The sequence below is a fragment of the Setaria viridis genome, chromosome 3 (assembly GCF_005286985.2).
Source record: "Setaria viridis chromosome 3, Setaria_viridis_v4.0, whole genome shotgun sequence".
NCBI lineage: Eukaryota > Viridiplantae > Streptophyta > Magnoliopsida > Poales > Poaceae > Setaria > Setaria viridis.
Window position 1 is genome coordinate 6502559 of NC_048265.2, and position 16194 is coordinate 6518752.

Genomic DNA, 16194 nt, shown 5'->3' on the forward strand with positions numbered 1-16194 from the left:
AGTGCCAAATGATAAGAATCTGTTGGGTGACAGGGATACATGTGGTGCAAAACTATTGGGCCTGTATGTGATGGTTTAATCTAATCTAGTCATTTCTGACAAAATGAGGAAGTGAATGAGCTGCCATTGGCTAGATTCATTCTCGTGTGGTTCTTGACAAGTTTGACTCCCTAGTAGAAGCTTCCCATGGCAACGACAAGCATAGTGTAAAGCTTGGCTTCAGGACAGGTGGCTGGAAAGCATTGGTGAAGAGTGTGTCTATGCTGGTATGTCCTTTTGTTTGCATTCTAGAGTTTTTTTCATCAACTATCGCTTTATATGATTTGCATAAATTTATTTATCACGGAAACAATAAATCTCTACAACAACAAAAAAAGGAGCAAAATACTGGTAAAATAGACTTTTTGTCAAAATCTATGTGTCTTTTTTTCCATTCCAGACGGGAGGAGGGAATCTGTAACCTTGCTCCACACTCAATTTTCAGGATAATACGCATCATACCATTTCAGAAAGAAAAAAAACAGCATGCACCGTAATATTTTTTGTGAATGGGCACAAAAGGAATTAAATGCTTAAACTCGTTTTCTGGCCGATCCCTTTCTCAGAAAATAGGAAAGAAAAGAGGAGAAAGGAACTGAACAAAACACTCATTATTCTGAATATTTTCAATAAAAAATAAAAATCTGTGTGGGGACATCCATGGACTCGCTCAGCTCCTGTAGCTCCCACCCTCTCACCATTGCAGTACAGCTCCTGACACACCACACAAGGCCACAGCCCACAGGCTCTCCCTCCCCTCTCTGAGCATGCTTGGATTCCTGACAGTGCAAGCAAAGCAAGCACCAGGAGCTAGTAGCTCTAGTAGTATTTCTCTTGCTGCCTCCTCTCATTTCACCTTGTTTATTACACACCCTACTACATCAGAGGCAACAAGCCTTCCTCCCATTGGCCATCTCTAGCTCACAGCCTACCATCTCTAACCCTTGACATTTTCCTCTATTTTCCCTACCACTTTGCAGTAGTAGTTTGTAGTAGGCAGCAAGGTTGGTTTCTTGTAGCAATGGAGGCCAAGGCTTGAGAAGGCATGAGCTTGCTCCCTCTTTGCCCAACTGATTAGCCCCTTGGCAGTCACTACAAGGTTTGTTTCCTTTTCCCCCTTCATTCATCCTTGTTATTTTTTTTTGGTTTGTTCAGCCCCTTCTTCTTCTTCTTCACCTTTGTGTTTTTATTTGTCCCTCCCCTTTGTTTCTACACTGTTCTTCCCACAACAAAAGCACAGAATGTTTAGCATAGTAGAGTGGGAGAGTAGTAGTAGGAGGTCAAAGGCTGGTCCATGTATGTCTTGTGTGTTGTTGAAGAGTACACGAGAGAAAGCATCCACACACCAACTGGTAGCAACAAGTAGTGGTGTGAATGCAAAGCATTTGCAGAGGTAGAGCAGCCACTGTATCTGTATCCATCCTCCTCTACCATTCTACTACTGATCTTGTTCTGCATGGCCATGGTGGGGAGCCCAAGAAACCTTGGAACATAGGAGTATGTAGTACTAGGAGTAGTAGAGTTACCCCCATCTTGGAGTTTGGAACTTAACTCTGGTATCTTCTTGCCAAGATCCCAAGGCCAGCACAAGGTCCACAACCTCGACCCTTTTTGTTCTCTCACTCTCCCCGAGAATCAATCTTTTTTCTCTTCCTCACCCCACTTTTTTGAGCCTCCCAAGGCATACCAGATTCTTGTTTCTCATACATCATTGCCTGGAAGCTCCAAGCTGTCATCTTGGCATTCACTTCACCTCCCTGCTGAAATCCCTGCTGCCTGCCTGTTTGTTGGTTTCAATTGTTTGTTTGTGCTTGCGCGCGCCGCGCCATTGCAGATTTGCAGCGGAGCAGGAGCTAGCTGAGGCGGAGGAAGGGAGCAAAGCATGGATCTTTCCGGGGCGCAGGGGGAGCTGCCGGTGCCGTTGGCAATGCACGGCGGCGGTGGGGGCTCGCCGTACCTGGGCCTGCACCACGGGCACCACGAGCACCCGCAGCATCACAGCCACGGCGCGAACGGGCGGCACATGTCGCCGCCGGAGGTGGTGGTGCCGGAGGAGGCGAAGAACCGGCAGCTGGCGGTGGTGCCCGTCGGCGCGGGAGGCGGCGGGGCTGGGGTGAGGTACCGCGAGTGCCTGAAGAACCACGCGGCGGCCATCGGCGGGAGCGCGACGGACGGGTGCGGCGAGTTCATGCCGGCGGGGGAGGAGGGCTCGCTGGACGCGCTCAGGTGCTCGGCGTGCGGGTGCCACCGCAACTTCCACCGGAAGGAGCCGCCGGGCGGCGACGCGCGGCAGCTGCACGGGCACCACCACCACCACCACCACCACCCGCTGAGCCCGCTGGCGGCGGCGCACCACCACCACCACCGGGGCCTCCTGGTGGCGGCGCTGCCCCCGGCGCCGACGCGCATGGTGATGCCGCTGAGCGCCATGCAGCAGCAGGCGAACCACAGCGCGGCGTCGGCAGACTCCGACGACGCGCGCGCGCCGGGGCAGCAGCAGCAGGGGCCGCCGCCGGCGCGGAAGCGGTTCCGCACCAAGTTCACGGCGGAGCAGAAGGCCCGCATGCTGGGGTTCGCGGAGGAGGCCGGGTGGCGGCTGCAGAAGCTGGACGACGCGGCGGTGCAGCGCTTCTGCCAGGAGGTGGGCGTGAAGCGGCGCGTGCTCAAGGTGTGGATGCACAACAACAAGCACACCCTGGCGCGGCGCGGGCTGCCGGACGGCGACCCGGAGCAGCAGCTCGGCGGCATGCCGCTGCCGGAGCCAGGAGGGCCCGGGCGGAGCCCCAGCCGGAGCCCGCCGCCGCCGCAGCAGCAGCTCCGGCTGGAGTAACCGACCAACCAACCCAACATCACAACAACAACAACATTGATCAAGATGGCGATGCTGAATTGCTGACGATCATCGCCTCAGTCTAGCTCTGGTTAATCTTAGCTTAATTAGCTGCATTGGCTTCTTTCCACTGTTCCATCCTTCCGTCGACCGAACTGATGCTGAACAACTTCCATGGATTTGTTTTCTCCTTGCTTGATTGATTTCTGTAGCTCCTCTTTCTTCTTCTTCCTTTGTTTCTAATCGATGTCTGTCCCTAACTTGCTGTCTAGTGTGCTTTGCTCGAGCGACTGATGTGGGAGGGTGAGACTGAAGATCACTTCACTTGTTAACTACTCTCTGAAGCTCATGTGGTGTGCTTGTGCCTTTCACTATTCCATCATGCTACTGTTCTTGCTCTGTGCCGTGCATGGTTGTTAGTAGTACGTATTAGCAACTCTGATTGGAACCTATTTATGGTTGGATTAGGCTAATGATTGTGGCCGGATCAGGGGGCAGTTGAGGGTTGATGATTGGTGAGAGGGACGGTGCTGAACTGCTGGTGCCGGCAACAACAGCACACACCAATGCATTGCGAACATCCAGCAGCGAGGGGAAATCTGGCTGAATTATTACTGGAGCTGGGGGTCCAAGCAGAGGCGAGAGCTGTGGGTGTGCAGGGGGGCAGGGGAGCATGTGGAGAGCCCATCCCAAAATGGATAGCAACTTAATGCCCGGCTGCTGGGTGTGCCAGTGTGGTTGTCTTGTGGGGGATCGAAACTGAACTACCCTGATCTGAATTCTGAACCCCTCCCTACCACTATGCGCGATCAGCATTCAGCTACCCTGCAATGCACCTAGATCTGCCGTGCAGTGGACAGTGATTATTGGTTTGGTTTGGTTTGGTTTTGGGGGAGCTGAATAAGCTCTTTGAGGTTCAGTGTCCTTGACACAGTTCATGCTTTTTCTTTTCTGCTCCAGTTGCTCGCTCCTAGTACTTCTTGTCCGAATGAAGGGGAGCAAGAAGGAGCCATATTTCTCACGGGGACTCGATCTCTGCGGCCGACTTGGTGAGGAAGGAGAAGATGCAGCTTCAGTGGGGAACAGCCGAACAACACAGCTGCACACACATGCATGGGCGTGAAGGATGGAACGGCCCTCATGTGCTAATCCACCAGCATGCAGACCTCAATCGGCGCCTGTGATTTGTCCGGCCTCTCATGCTCTCGTCTACACTACACATCTTCTGGACCCCAATTTTTGTTGTGTTGTTTGCCACTCACTTTGCCTGGCAGTAATCTGAATCCAGAATGTTTCATCAGTTTCACTACAAGGCGCCAAAGGCCGGTATGGTCTGGGCCATGCACTGCATCTGCATGCCCTCCCTCATCATCACCCTCACCCTCACCCATCACCTTGTGGGATCGATCGATCCCTAGTAATGTAGCATCAGCGCTACACTACAGTCTTAGGAGTAGTGTTCAGATCACAGTGCTGATCCAGTTCAGTTCAGTCCAATCCAATTTTCTTCCCCAGTAGGCCAGTACTAGCAGCATGCAACCACACCTGCTGGTGCTACGACGCCGTCCTGGGATGTGTTGTCAAGCTCTGTCGTCTGCAGCACCAATGGCACTATGCAACAGATAAAAAGGACGGCAAGATAAAGGCCATCAGGCATCACATCAGGAGATGAGAGGAAAAGCTACAGCTACCCCTAGCAGCTACAGTGCCGCGTGTGCCGTCGTCTTTGGCCTGACGACAAGCCAAGCCACCTCTCTCCCACCATGCTGTCTGAAGCGAGCGAGCGAGTGTGATCACTGATCAGTGAGGCAGGCATGCTTGATGCCTCATCATGGCGACGCTGAACGGAGGTTGGTGACGGCTGCCGACGAGACGACGGCGCACTATGAGAGAGAGCTTTGCAAATGCTCTCCACAAACATCACCAAAGAAGACGACGGGAACAGCTTTGCAAATGCTTTACAAATGCACTATGGGAATAATCTGCCAACGTGGCAAGTGTCTCCTTGCGATGAAATCGCCCAAAAACCACTAAATGTACACCCATTGTCCACTAATTAATTAAATCATGATCCATAGACACCGTCGCTAAAGCCTGTAAACTTGAAATCAATCTTGCGTCGTGTGCTCATCAGTCTCGTTGTGAATTGTAACGCCATAGATCCATAGAAATAGAGTCTCATCTAGAGTAAAAATCATATTTTGCTCAGCCTCGTTGCAAGGCAATGCCATTGCCGAGACAGCAGCAGGGGCGGCCCCTTGTACATCGTATGCATGCTGCTGCCTGCTGTTGCGAGTCTGCGACTGCAAAGCGCCAAGGCCCCCCTCTCCCTTCATCCCCTGGCATTGGCATGGCATGCATGATGGCCTGCATGCATGGCCTGCAGCAGCAGCAGCAGCAGCTAGGCCAGAGCTAGCGTCAGAGCCCCATGCCCTCGTGCCCTGCAGCCGCTGGCCGCTGCAATGGAAGCCAGCAGGCAGGCGACGCCAAGCCACAGAGCCCCAGGCCCCCAGGCCATGTGTGCGGACAGATCAACACAGATCATGGATGGGAGTGGTTGCTGGCACGGCAAGGCATCAGAAACTCAGAATCCAGATGAGATGATCGTCCTTTCTTTCCTGTTGTTGTTGGGCGAGGAAAGTAAAAGTAAAAAAACTAGAAAAGAACGGTTGCATTAGTGAAATTGACGGATGAGTTGCAACGCTTGGCCGTGTAGGTTTGGTAGCTTGCGGTTGGAGCAATCGCTGTGCAGGAGCAGGCAAGCAGCCAGCAGGCCAGGAGGAGGCCGCTGCTGCTTGGGTCGTGCTGGTAGGGCGCAGGATCAGGTACACCTTGCTGCTGGAGTCGCAGGAAACAAGTCATCCATCCCCGTCCACTTCTCCTGGGCGCTCACTTGTCCTGTTTAGCCCAGCAATTACTTCACGGTACTAGAATTAAGAGAGCTAGTAAAACTTAGCCCTGGGATCCAAACGGCAGGCACTCAACGGTGGTGGAGCCGAGGCGTAGTGATGATCTGACGGAAGAGAGCAGAGCAGCTAGTCGTGAGCGCGAGGGGACGGAACCTGACGGAGCCTGAGGCAGAGGCCAGTGCTGCGAGCGCGCGTGCGGCTGCACGTGTGATCACATCATCCATCATTCAGTTGAGAGTTCTCGCCAGCAGGCAGTGGAGAAGAAGAAGACGACGTTTTCTGCCCAACATTTGCGTGCCAAGAAAAGAGAAATGTTTTGACTCAGGAAATTGGCAAATTGGCGTGGTTTAGGATGCACAACAAGTTGAACAAACAACCTCACATCAAAGAATTGCATGGTTTTATTTAAAGGAACATGATAGTGAAGTAATTTCACAAACAGCAGACACTTTTTTCAAGGGGGGGAAAAAAGGAAATATTGATCAAGGACAACGACCCATGCGTGACTCCTTTCCTACTTCCATGTGGATCCACAGTGTTGACTTGGTTGCAGTCTCCAGCTTGTGCCTAGGAGTGGACTCCAAGGAAGGCATTGGTACATCTGCTGAATCATGCGTGCATGTGAGGCCCTGCCGTGCCAAGGACAACACATGCTGTCAGTGCTGGCGCGGCAGCAGCTTGCTTAACCATCAGGCGGCAACACGCTTGGCCACTGCGGAAAAGCCTCTTCATCTCTTGCTGGAAAATGTCAAATGTGGCCATGGCAGTTACTCCCTGATGTCAACCGCTCAGCTAACGCAAACCACCATGGCAGAGGCAGACCGACCACCTCAGTACTCTGCGACCAACAACAATAGCCATTAGCCCATTACGATGACCATTGCTTGCGGATCCAGTCCTGACCGAACTTGATGTATTTATCCATAATCAACCCATGACCCAAAACTCAGCGGACTCATCGGATCATTTTTCTCAATCATACAAGTGTGAGGAACAAAGTGTACCAGCAAGACTGGATTGTATACCATGCAGACTTAACTGTAGGGTAAAGAAAGTACAGATCATTTCACAAGCCAATAACTCTAAAAAAATATATTCACAAATAAAAATAGAACAAACATATTAAAAACTTAAACAAAGTAGAAACTGTTATCAAACATTGTGCAATTAAGAATTAGAGGAAAAAACATATAAACAAGTCAGTCGCAGAAAATCGGACGAAAGGTTATACATCCAACTGTGTGGTCCACTGAGCTTTAAAAAAATCTTAAATCCAAAAACCAACGCACCTTAACTAAACAAAAAAAAGGAGAAAGAAAATCCTGGGATTCTCAATAATGTAGAAATTGAGTAACAATAGAAAATGAGAATGAGTGTATTAGAAAATGATACGTACACGGTACACATCTCATGCAATTTAGAAGTAATGATATACATGGCTTTGTTTTTTCAGAGGAAAATACATAGATTGGAATATACATTCAAAATTGGTACAGCAATTTTGCAGAGTGCTAACAAATACCTGATACAGACACAGTAGTTCCTTTTTACCTAATTAGTGTGAAGTTATCTGCAGTATACTAATAAGTAACAACAAGCCTGGGATAGGTATCAGTCAAATGTTCACCCATGTAGTCCACCAAAGATGCTTTCTTTCATTTATTCACCATCTGTATAAGATGCCATCAATGTAATAAGATGCATGTTAAGCTTCGAATTTTTTAGTATTACCCTACTTTGGAGAAGAATATATCCAAATTCAGGCAGGGAAAAAACTGAATGCCACTGATATAAGAAGGATCTATAACGGGAATATGGGGATTGCGTACTCACCTAAATGTGTAGTGTCAGTAACATTACCAGGATACCAAGATATTGCAAACTTTTGGGATTAGGATCAGCCCATACCACCTCAGACCAAGAGGCTTGGTACTATAGATGATAGTAGTCCACAGAAACCTCAAGTACCGCAGCACTCAGTTTAGAAGCAATTATGAATTGTGAATTTGGAGTTCAGAGTCCATCTCCATCATACGTTGCCCACCTTTCAATAACAACTTGAAATTTGTTATCCCTTTTCCTGACCTGTAATATGGTTAGTTACCAATGGAAGTTAAAGTTTTGCTAAAGCATGCTTCACTTGACAAAATAATCACTTGACAATTGTATATAGAAAATATATAGTGACATTTGTATTACAGAGTTTGCCGGTTCAAATAAACATAGCACCTAGTGCGTGGTTAAGATGTCATGCTTTAAAATGAGAATTAGTGGAGAAGAAAACAACAAATATATGCATAGAAAGAACTGAAATGATCCAATTTCCCTTTTCTGTAGATCACAGCATATCTGCTCGTACATCCAAAAAGAACCCCTGAATTCCTCATACCACAAAACTGGTAGAGACATGCTAGGTAGAATGTTACCTCAACCAGTGGCTTCTTTCCATGAAGCAGCATATCCACACTCCTTTCTGTCTGCACAAACAAAATAGGCACGGTATATTAGTATTGGCGCAGCTGGAGAACAGAAAATACCATCACACCTTTTTTAGTAGATTACATTGAGGATCCTAAAATTTGAAAATTTCCTTGGTCGTTGGAAAAAATAGCAGGAGTTACAAAATGCAGTAATAATGATACTCAAAGGCCAAGTAACCTTAGTAAATGATTAGAGATGGGAAATATTACAACATAGCATATGTTCACTTGTATAGGTAAAAAATTCACGGGTCTTAGCACGGGCAGAGGGAAAATCAGGGTTTAGATTAATCTACCATCACTATCTGAAATCTAAGAAACATAATTATCACCGAACCCTTCCTAGCACCACCATTACCTTATTGACATTTAAATGAAATGGTGTAATTTTTCCTGTATTTTGATTGCTAGACATGTAAGAACAGACATACCCGATGAGTTACCCAGTAATGTCGCTCCCTCATCTCAATAAGGAATGGAAATGTTGGAGGGGCCTTCCTCTCCAGAATACTTTTCTGACTGCGTCGAGCACGAGCTTCATCATCACCAAGAGTAACAGTTTCTACACCTCCAATCTGTTATACAGTAATGAACATAAGCAGACATGGTGGATTTTCCTATGAAATATTATAATTGACAGCATACCAAGTCAGATAAGGTCGGATTCTTAATGATATTTGCAAGTCGTTCTCCATGGGCAGTACCAATAAGCATCACACCCCTTTCTGCAATTGAGCGGCAAGCTTGTGCTTCCGCTTCAGTTCCAATCTCATCTACAATAACCACCTCAGGCATATGGTTTTCAACTGCTTCAGTCATTACTCTATGCTGCATTGATGGTTCAGGAACTTGCATTCTTCTTGCGCCACCAATAGCAGCATGAGGAATATCCCCATCCCCACCAATCTCATTACTTGTGTCCACAATTACCTGCCCTAAACACCAGTGCACCAATAGAAAATATAAGGCGCTATATAAAAATTAAATTGAACCTGAAACAGAGAATCACAAGAATATAAACTGTTAACGTACCACTCTTTTCTGAAATTCATCTGCTAGAACACGTGCAATCTCACGCATAACAGTTGTCTTGCCTACCCCAGGCCTTAACAAACAAAAGAATGTGAACTAAGTAAATTGTACCTGATCCCCAAATAAGGAAATTGCACACAACAAACACATGTATATACCAATGGATCTAGAGCATTCTGAAACTTCCAGAACTGGTTCATGAATGCAGGATCGTACTTGCAAAAATATTGGTTTCTGGTATTTTATTTTAACATTCTCAACTCTTTTTTCAACTTATAGGTTCAATGAAAGGCATAAACATCATTACTTCCATCTACAGAGAAATTTCATCCTACTTCTGGGAAATGTCTTGGCCCTGTCACATATCAAGAAAATATTTATGAATTTATTCTGGAGCATTTTGGAACTCTACTTCACCTTTAATTCATTTTGTAAAAAAACAGAAAGTCCCATTGAAAAACATAAAAAATATTGACGCAACCGTTGGGAACATGATTTTTTAAAATAAAACAAAAGAGTACGGCCTAGACTCCTGTTGCCCTCTGTTCCTGAATAAGGAATATATTGCCATATATTTTACTACTGTATCCCTAATAACATCTACATCTAGTGTGTGCTCATAAAACACACTTACTATCTACTAGCTTCATTTTTGTCATCTTAATCTGTAAAAAGAGAGATGGAAGAAGCAATCAAGATCCTAGAATGTTTAAGAAACAAGGCGAGGTACCTTCCCAAAAAAAGAATGCTTTCTTTGTAGTTTAGGAGATCACGGACCATATCAACATGTCCAGTAACAGCTCGGCCAACTCGACAGGTCAAACCAACAACCATTCCTTTTCTGCTCCTTATAGCAGATATTCTATGCAAAGTACCTTCAATCCCTGCACGGTTGTCACCTCCAAACTCACCTACTGCTTGCTGCGCTGCCTCCAGCTCTTGCTGTGAGATCTATCATACGACAAATACAATGAACGGGACACATTAATTGTGCTTTTGCATTCCAATTCACCTTTTTCTGTGTGCACTCAACAAGAAAACTTTATTATGACTGAATTTGTGATCAGTATAGACCTATGAGCAGAAAAAAACTAGATGCCAGTCAGCAGCAGACTTGAGACTGGCTAATATAATTTCAAACTTATCATACAAAAGATGAGAGGCTGACACTAATCATAGTGCACTGAAACATATATGATCTTGTTCATTTTCCTTTGATCGTATGATTGGGTTTCACAATAATGACAAGGCAAGTACACACAAACAAAGAAAACATAATATTATTAAGAATTTGAGACTGCATAGCAGTACATACCTCACTGTCCCGTAGGTATTGGCCACCAGAGTCACCAAGGAAACGTGCCTCTGGTCGTCTCCCCAAATCCAGAATGACCTAATTGATGACTCATTAGTTGGGATCACATATGCAAATATAATATATACATATGAATGTCCAAATACAATGAGACTCAAAAATAGTTGAAGCAAGCAAGCTCATCTGTCTCACCTCCAATAGCTGGTCCTTTCTAGGTTCATTCTGCAAATTGTCTCGTAAATCTCTTGGTAGAATCTACAAAAGGTAGATCGACACCTTTATGTTATATTGCTATTCAATCTACACAAAAGGAAGTTTTTTTAAAAAAAACTACTGCAGCAAATTACAAATCCAGCATACATCAGTTAAGCCAGCCATGCATGTGGCATATGATTTTGAAACATGAAATCATTTTGGACATAAAGATTTCGTTTTGTATTGAAATGTTCATCATAGAGCAGCAACTTGACTCAATCTGCAGCGAAACATTCATCCTCTCCTTTCATTTTATCCATGCAAGGCTTCATGCTTCTTGTTCTTGCGGTAAACAATGAGTTGTACGGGCATTAGTGCACAGGGCATATGATTGATATTAAGTTACTCTTGTCATTATCTACCCTATATGTAGGACTTGCATGTGAAAATGTAACTAAAGATCAACCCAAGCTCGTGAATGAGAATCTTTGTGCTTGATGTATGCTTCAGTTATGTAACCGGCGTGCGGAACTGCAGATGCAGAAACAGTTATACTTCGTCATCACTCATCACACATATGGATTTATGTTCTCCAGCAATTCAACGGCTAGAAATCTTTGTATCAGCGAGTTATCCGCCACTTTAAGCTAAATTAAGATGTATAACTACTGCAGCGAGAATTCGAAGTCAACTATATCCCAGGCTAGTTTGTTCTCTCAAACTCCAACCACACGAGTTTTTATTTCTGACTGCCAACTTCATGCTTTACCTATGCAGATGATATATAAAATTGCCACATTTTTTTACTGCGTCTCCCCCAGAAAGAAGACGAATTTAATGATTTCACTCGCTATGATAAAAGAGGTGAACAGGGAACAGAACTGGACCTGCAGGAGCTCAGTAAGGTCATCTTCGACAATGCCTCCCCACGCAGCGTTAGCCTCGGAGCTGCAGCGGGCAGCGCCAATGCAGGCCCCGCGCCCGCGCCGCCGCCTGAATGGAGGGTGTGGCAGCGGGAACTTCGGGGCCAGGAGGGGAAAGAGGAAGAGGTAGCGAGCGGCGCACGCGGCCATCGCGTGGACACTACTGGCCGCCGGAGAAGAAGGGGCGGCGCGGGTGGAAGCTCCGGCGAGCGAGCGCGTTGCCGTTCCTTTGGAGTTTGGATGGATAATGCTCACTTCGCGCGGTTGGGAAGAGGGAGTCAGTCATAGCTGGGCCGTCGCGACTACTTGAAAAGGCCCAACCCCCATTTCGGCCCAATTCTAAGTTGAAGTGGCTGAAAAGCACAGTAAACAATCCACACAAAACAACTCATCAACCTTTGCCTATACAAAGAACTCAACTCAGGTTCAGTAACACCGTCGAAGTCTTGGTTTTTCTTTGTGGGTGCTGCAGACCACCTTCTGTTTAATGTGCATAAACATTAAGCAGTTATCTCATATTCAGATGTAGAAACTCGCAACTTTAATGTAGATAAGTAATTTACGTTAACTTAATATCATAAAGGATATTGCTTGCGGTTGAAACATAATGCTAGATCGAAAACAAGTGACACCACAGAACAACTACACGTTCATAGATGAGACTTTACAACCATACTTGTCAGGATATACTGCATACTCTATCTTAAAATGTAATGCATACTAGTTAGGATTCCAACACAAAATGGGTCATGTCAAATAAAGCCTAAGCATTTACCACAACCTGAAACAAAGGTTCTAGGATCATTCATTTATCTAGGACCCAGACTTGTACTTGATAGATACTTGACAATATATTTTCTTCGAAGCCACTGGAACCGTTCCTCAGCCGTTTCCATGGTCAGGAACATCTCCCTCTGTTCTCTGCTGACGAAAAGCTCGGTTGCGATGAAATGTTCGTTGCTTCCAGACCGCACTCCACACTCGCGGACCAGTGTCATGACATCCTGGATGCTAGGCCATGGTTGTGTGTCAGCTTGGGAGCTGAACTTTTCGAAAGTGTCCTGTGCTTTCTGAGCCAGCTCCGCTATGCGACTCAAGTGAGACTGCATGAGCAGAGCGGTTTCGGCCTTACTTTTCTTGTTCTTCTTCGTAGAGATGACATTAATAGGTCTCTTCTTCCTCCTGTTTGAGGTATACTGAAACACTGGCTCTTGATGAGCATCATCATTATCTTCAGCATTGTTGTCTGATCCATCCAGGTTCATACCATTCATGGGGATTTCTTGAGCGTATGGCAAACCATTAGTGGCCAGGGGCAAATGATCCATGCCATTCATGGGGCTGTGTGGAGCAGATGGCAAACCGTTTGCGGTCACAGGAGAATGATCCACTCCATTCATGGGGCTGTCAGCAGCAGATGGCAAACCACTTGCACCAGGTGGCGAATGATCCACACCATTCTTTGGGCTTTCTGGAGCATGTAGCGAAGGATCCACACCATTACTGGTGATGTAGTCAAACATTATTTTCAACTTATCCTCATGTTGCAGACCAAGATTGCGGTATCGCCTTGCACCTGGCAGCTCCTACCAGTAGCAAAAAGGAAAGGGTGTGACAAGATTAAAATGGTTCACACAGTAAAAATTATAGACCCAGAGTAAGTATCACAAACCTTATTTGTCTTCTTCCACCATTCATCGTCAGCAGCAAATGTTCCCCTTGCCGCATCCCAGGGTAAACCCGCCCCCACTACAAGCAGCTTCTTCCAAGTGATGTAATCACTCTTAAACTTATCCCATTTGTTCTTAAGCTGCAACTTTGTATAGAGTAGCTGTGTTCTCTGCTGAAACTTGGCCGCAACATTACGGTAACCAATATTGTTTAGATGGGTGTTTGGCCTGTTCCCTGCCTGAACTTGTTCAACAAAGAGCTCACAAACAATCCTAGTGCGTTCATCGTTCCACTCAGCTTCTGGCATCTGCACTGATAACATGCATCTGGCTGATGTTAGCTGTGTAAATTTGTGACATGAAGTGCATGACCTTTAAGTGAAAACAGTGACAGAACACAACAGGAAACCAAGGTTACTCCCATTAGATGGCAACCCTAATACATTTCATTCAGATAGTTGGATCCAAAATTGGGTTCAGGTTAACATAGGTGTGAAAGTATTGTGAAGAGAGGCAGAGGAAGACCAAAATTGACATGGGAAGATGCAATAAAAGGAGATTTGAAGGGATGGAATATACCCAAAGATTTAGCACTGGATAGGAGTGCTTGGGAAACAGCTATTCATATGCCTGAACCCTGATTTGTGGCTCTTGTTGGGTTTCAACTCTAGCCTACCTCAACTTGCTTGGGACTGAAAGGCTATGTTGTTGTTATTGTTGTTGTTGAAACTTGAAACGACACTAATCCCAGACATACTAGGCTACTGTAGAAGGTGTTTCAGGTTTCACCTACAGTGTTATATTTCTGAAACCAACAACACAGGAAAGGTTCCAGGTGTGCCTAAACAACACTGCTTTATAAACTTAAGAAACGGTGATTCTGGATATACTAGACTACGGCATAAAGATGTTTAAATTTCACCTACATTATATCGCTCAAACCCACAACACAGGGAAGATTTTAGAAAATGAACATGAGTTGCAGTGCTAGGCCACATTTTAAATCCGCGCATTATTGGAATGTGAGGATAAGCCAACAAGTGCGATTGAAAAAATACAGGTCTTCTGTTCAGTTATAAGTTCAAGTAGGTTGACAGCAAGCGTCAGATATTCACATATCGTAAATTGTAATCCTATCCTAGACCTAATGGAGCACGAGGGGTCGGAGCACGGAGCACCCATCCCAGCAAGAAAGATTTGGGCTTGATTGCTCCTGGCCACAGCGAATTCAAGGGGAGAAGCCTAGTAGAACAGGGGAATTCGATCGATTCGAGCGAAGCAAGGTCGAGGATTCCTTACCATAAACGAGAAGGTCGAAGACGAAATCGACCAGAGCACGACTGAATTCCCGCTCCGCTCGACGCCGGCCCAGCACCAGCAGAGCGCGGGGAGGAGGCGAGGGCGGCTGCGACGGCGGCGAGAGGAGGAAAACCCCTCCGGCGACCGGGCGCCGCGCTGGGATTCGGCGGACGGAGGCGCGCGCTCGGCGGAGGGGTTCGGCGGGGCAGGCGGGCCGGGGAGCCGAGGGGGGAGAAGCGGCAGGACCCGCCGGCCGGTGGCCTCGCCTCGCGCGCCGCCTCGTCGGGGAAAGGGGAGTGGTTAGCTAGGGCTCGAGGGGCGAGGCGGAGGATGCGTGATTTTTTTTCTTTTCTTTTTTTAGAAAAAAAAAGGAGGATCTCGTCCCTCTCCACGAATCACATGGCACGACTGAAAACTGCATTTGTGGTTTGCCACGTCAGTGGCTTCTTTAAAGAAAACAAATTTAAAAATATTTTCGCAGACCTATTTGCGTTGGTATAGCCAAAGAATTTTGTTAGGGGTTGTTTCTGCTTTAATTTGGCATGCGAGCAATTTAAATTGTAGAATTTTGCAAGAGCACTGACACTGAAATGTGATTGCGATGGTTTTAACTTGGTTCCAGTTTATTCTGCATTCCAATTTCTTGAAAGCATTCTTGGCACAAACTATTTAAAGTCCAACGAGTAAAACGTTTTAGTTTTTATCTCAAATCAAATCAACTTATCTAACTTTGATCCAACTAGTTTATAGAATACATCTACAACACCAAACAAATGCACTATCAATAAATAGATATTTCATGATTGATTAAACTAATTTGATGTTGTAGGTATCAATGCACGTTATTATGTAAGCAAGGTCCATTTATTTTTCTTAATTATTTTTGGATGAATTGTTAAAATAATTTTGGTGATTTAATTTTATAACATTTTTAGATTAATTATTTAAAGAATTTTGACAAAATACTAAATAGGTGAGGTCCATCCATTTGATGTGTCTAAAAAATTGCTCATACCATATATAACTATGCCTGTAAAAATTAGTGTCCAATTCAGAATTTCATATTTGAGTTGATGAGAATTTAATATCGGTATATATTTAGCTTGATCAATATACTTGGTCCAGATTAGCTAAAAAACTGTTTTCATGTTTACTTGGTAAAGTTCCTACACGGATGGGGGTAGAGACGTGTAATCAGGTAAGAGGAGGGTTTTTATCATATTAAAACTTTGAGGTTACCGTGCTATTCAAATTCAAAGTGGAGTAAGCAGAAACAAAGGATTTTGAGATAAACTGTTAGGTATTGGTACTAAGCACCTTACGTGATATTAGTAGGCAATTTTGTATGCAATATTTATTTGTGATCGGGATGCGAGTACATACTATAACTTTTTCTAGTGCAAATGTTGTTTTTCAATCTATTCAGGCCTATTATTACATTATAAACCTTTTTCCTACTAATCTAGCAATTTGTTATTCTTATAATGATGTCACTAATCTAG

General features: G+C 45.5%; 2 protein-coding genes and 1 pseudogene across 4 annotated transcripts; 1 reads left to right on the forward strand and 2 right to left on the reverse strand.

Annotated features, from left to right (window-relative positions):
* The first annotated feature begins 1144 nt into the window (after positions 1 to 1144).
* Positions 1145 to 3218, forward strand: LOC117849685 (zinc-finger homeodomain protein 3-like; annotated as a pseudogene).
* Positions 3219 to 7129: 3911 nt separating this feature from the next.
* LOC117848903 (uncharacterized protein ycf45) lies at positions 7130 to 11981 on the reverse strand. The gene is made up of 10 exons (XM_034730488.2): positions 11688 to 11981; positions 10798 to 10860; positions 10606 to 10683; positions 10021 to 10241; positions 9291 to 9363; positions 8904 to 9188; positions 8690 to 8833; positions 8205 to 8255; positions 7612 to 7863; positions 7130 to 7448 (listed from the first exon to the last, which is right to left on the reverse strand). Exons 1-9 carry the CDS (start codon positions 11871 to 11873, stop codon positions 7792 to 7794), a joined length of 1173 nt encoding a protein of 390 aa, XP_034586379.1. The 5' UTR covers positions 11874 to 11981; the 3' UTR covers positions 7130 to 7448; positions 7612 to 7791.
* A 368-nt stretch (positions 11982 to 12349) lies between these two features.
* Positions 12350 to 15000, reverse strand: LOC117848904 (uncharacterized). Of its 3 annotated transcripts, none has more exons than XM_072292603.1 (3): positions 14693 to 15000; positions 13396 to 13701; positions 12350 to 13309 (listed from the first exon to the last, which is right to left on the reverse strand). In XM_072292603.1, exons 1-3 carry the CDS (start codon positions 14693 to 14695, stop codon positions 12533 to 12535), a joined length of 1086 nt encoding a protein of 361 aa, XP_072148704.1. In that variant the 5' UTR covers positions 14696 to 15000; the 3' UTR covers positions 12350 to 12532. The 3 variants fall into 3 exon arrangements, with proteins under 3 accessions (XP_072148704.1, XP_034586380.1, XP_034586382.1); XM_034730489.2 differs by having other exon boundaries at positions 13396 to 13720; XM_034730491.2 differs by having other exon boundaries at positions 13396 to 13706; positions 14693 to 14999.
* Positions 15001 to 16194: the final 1194 nt, after the last annotated feature.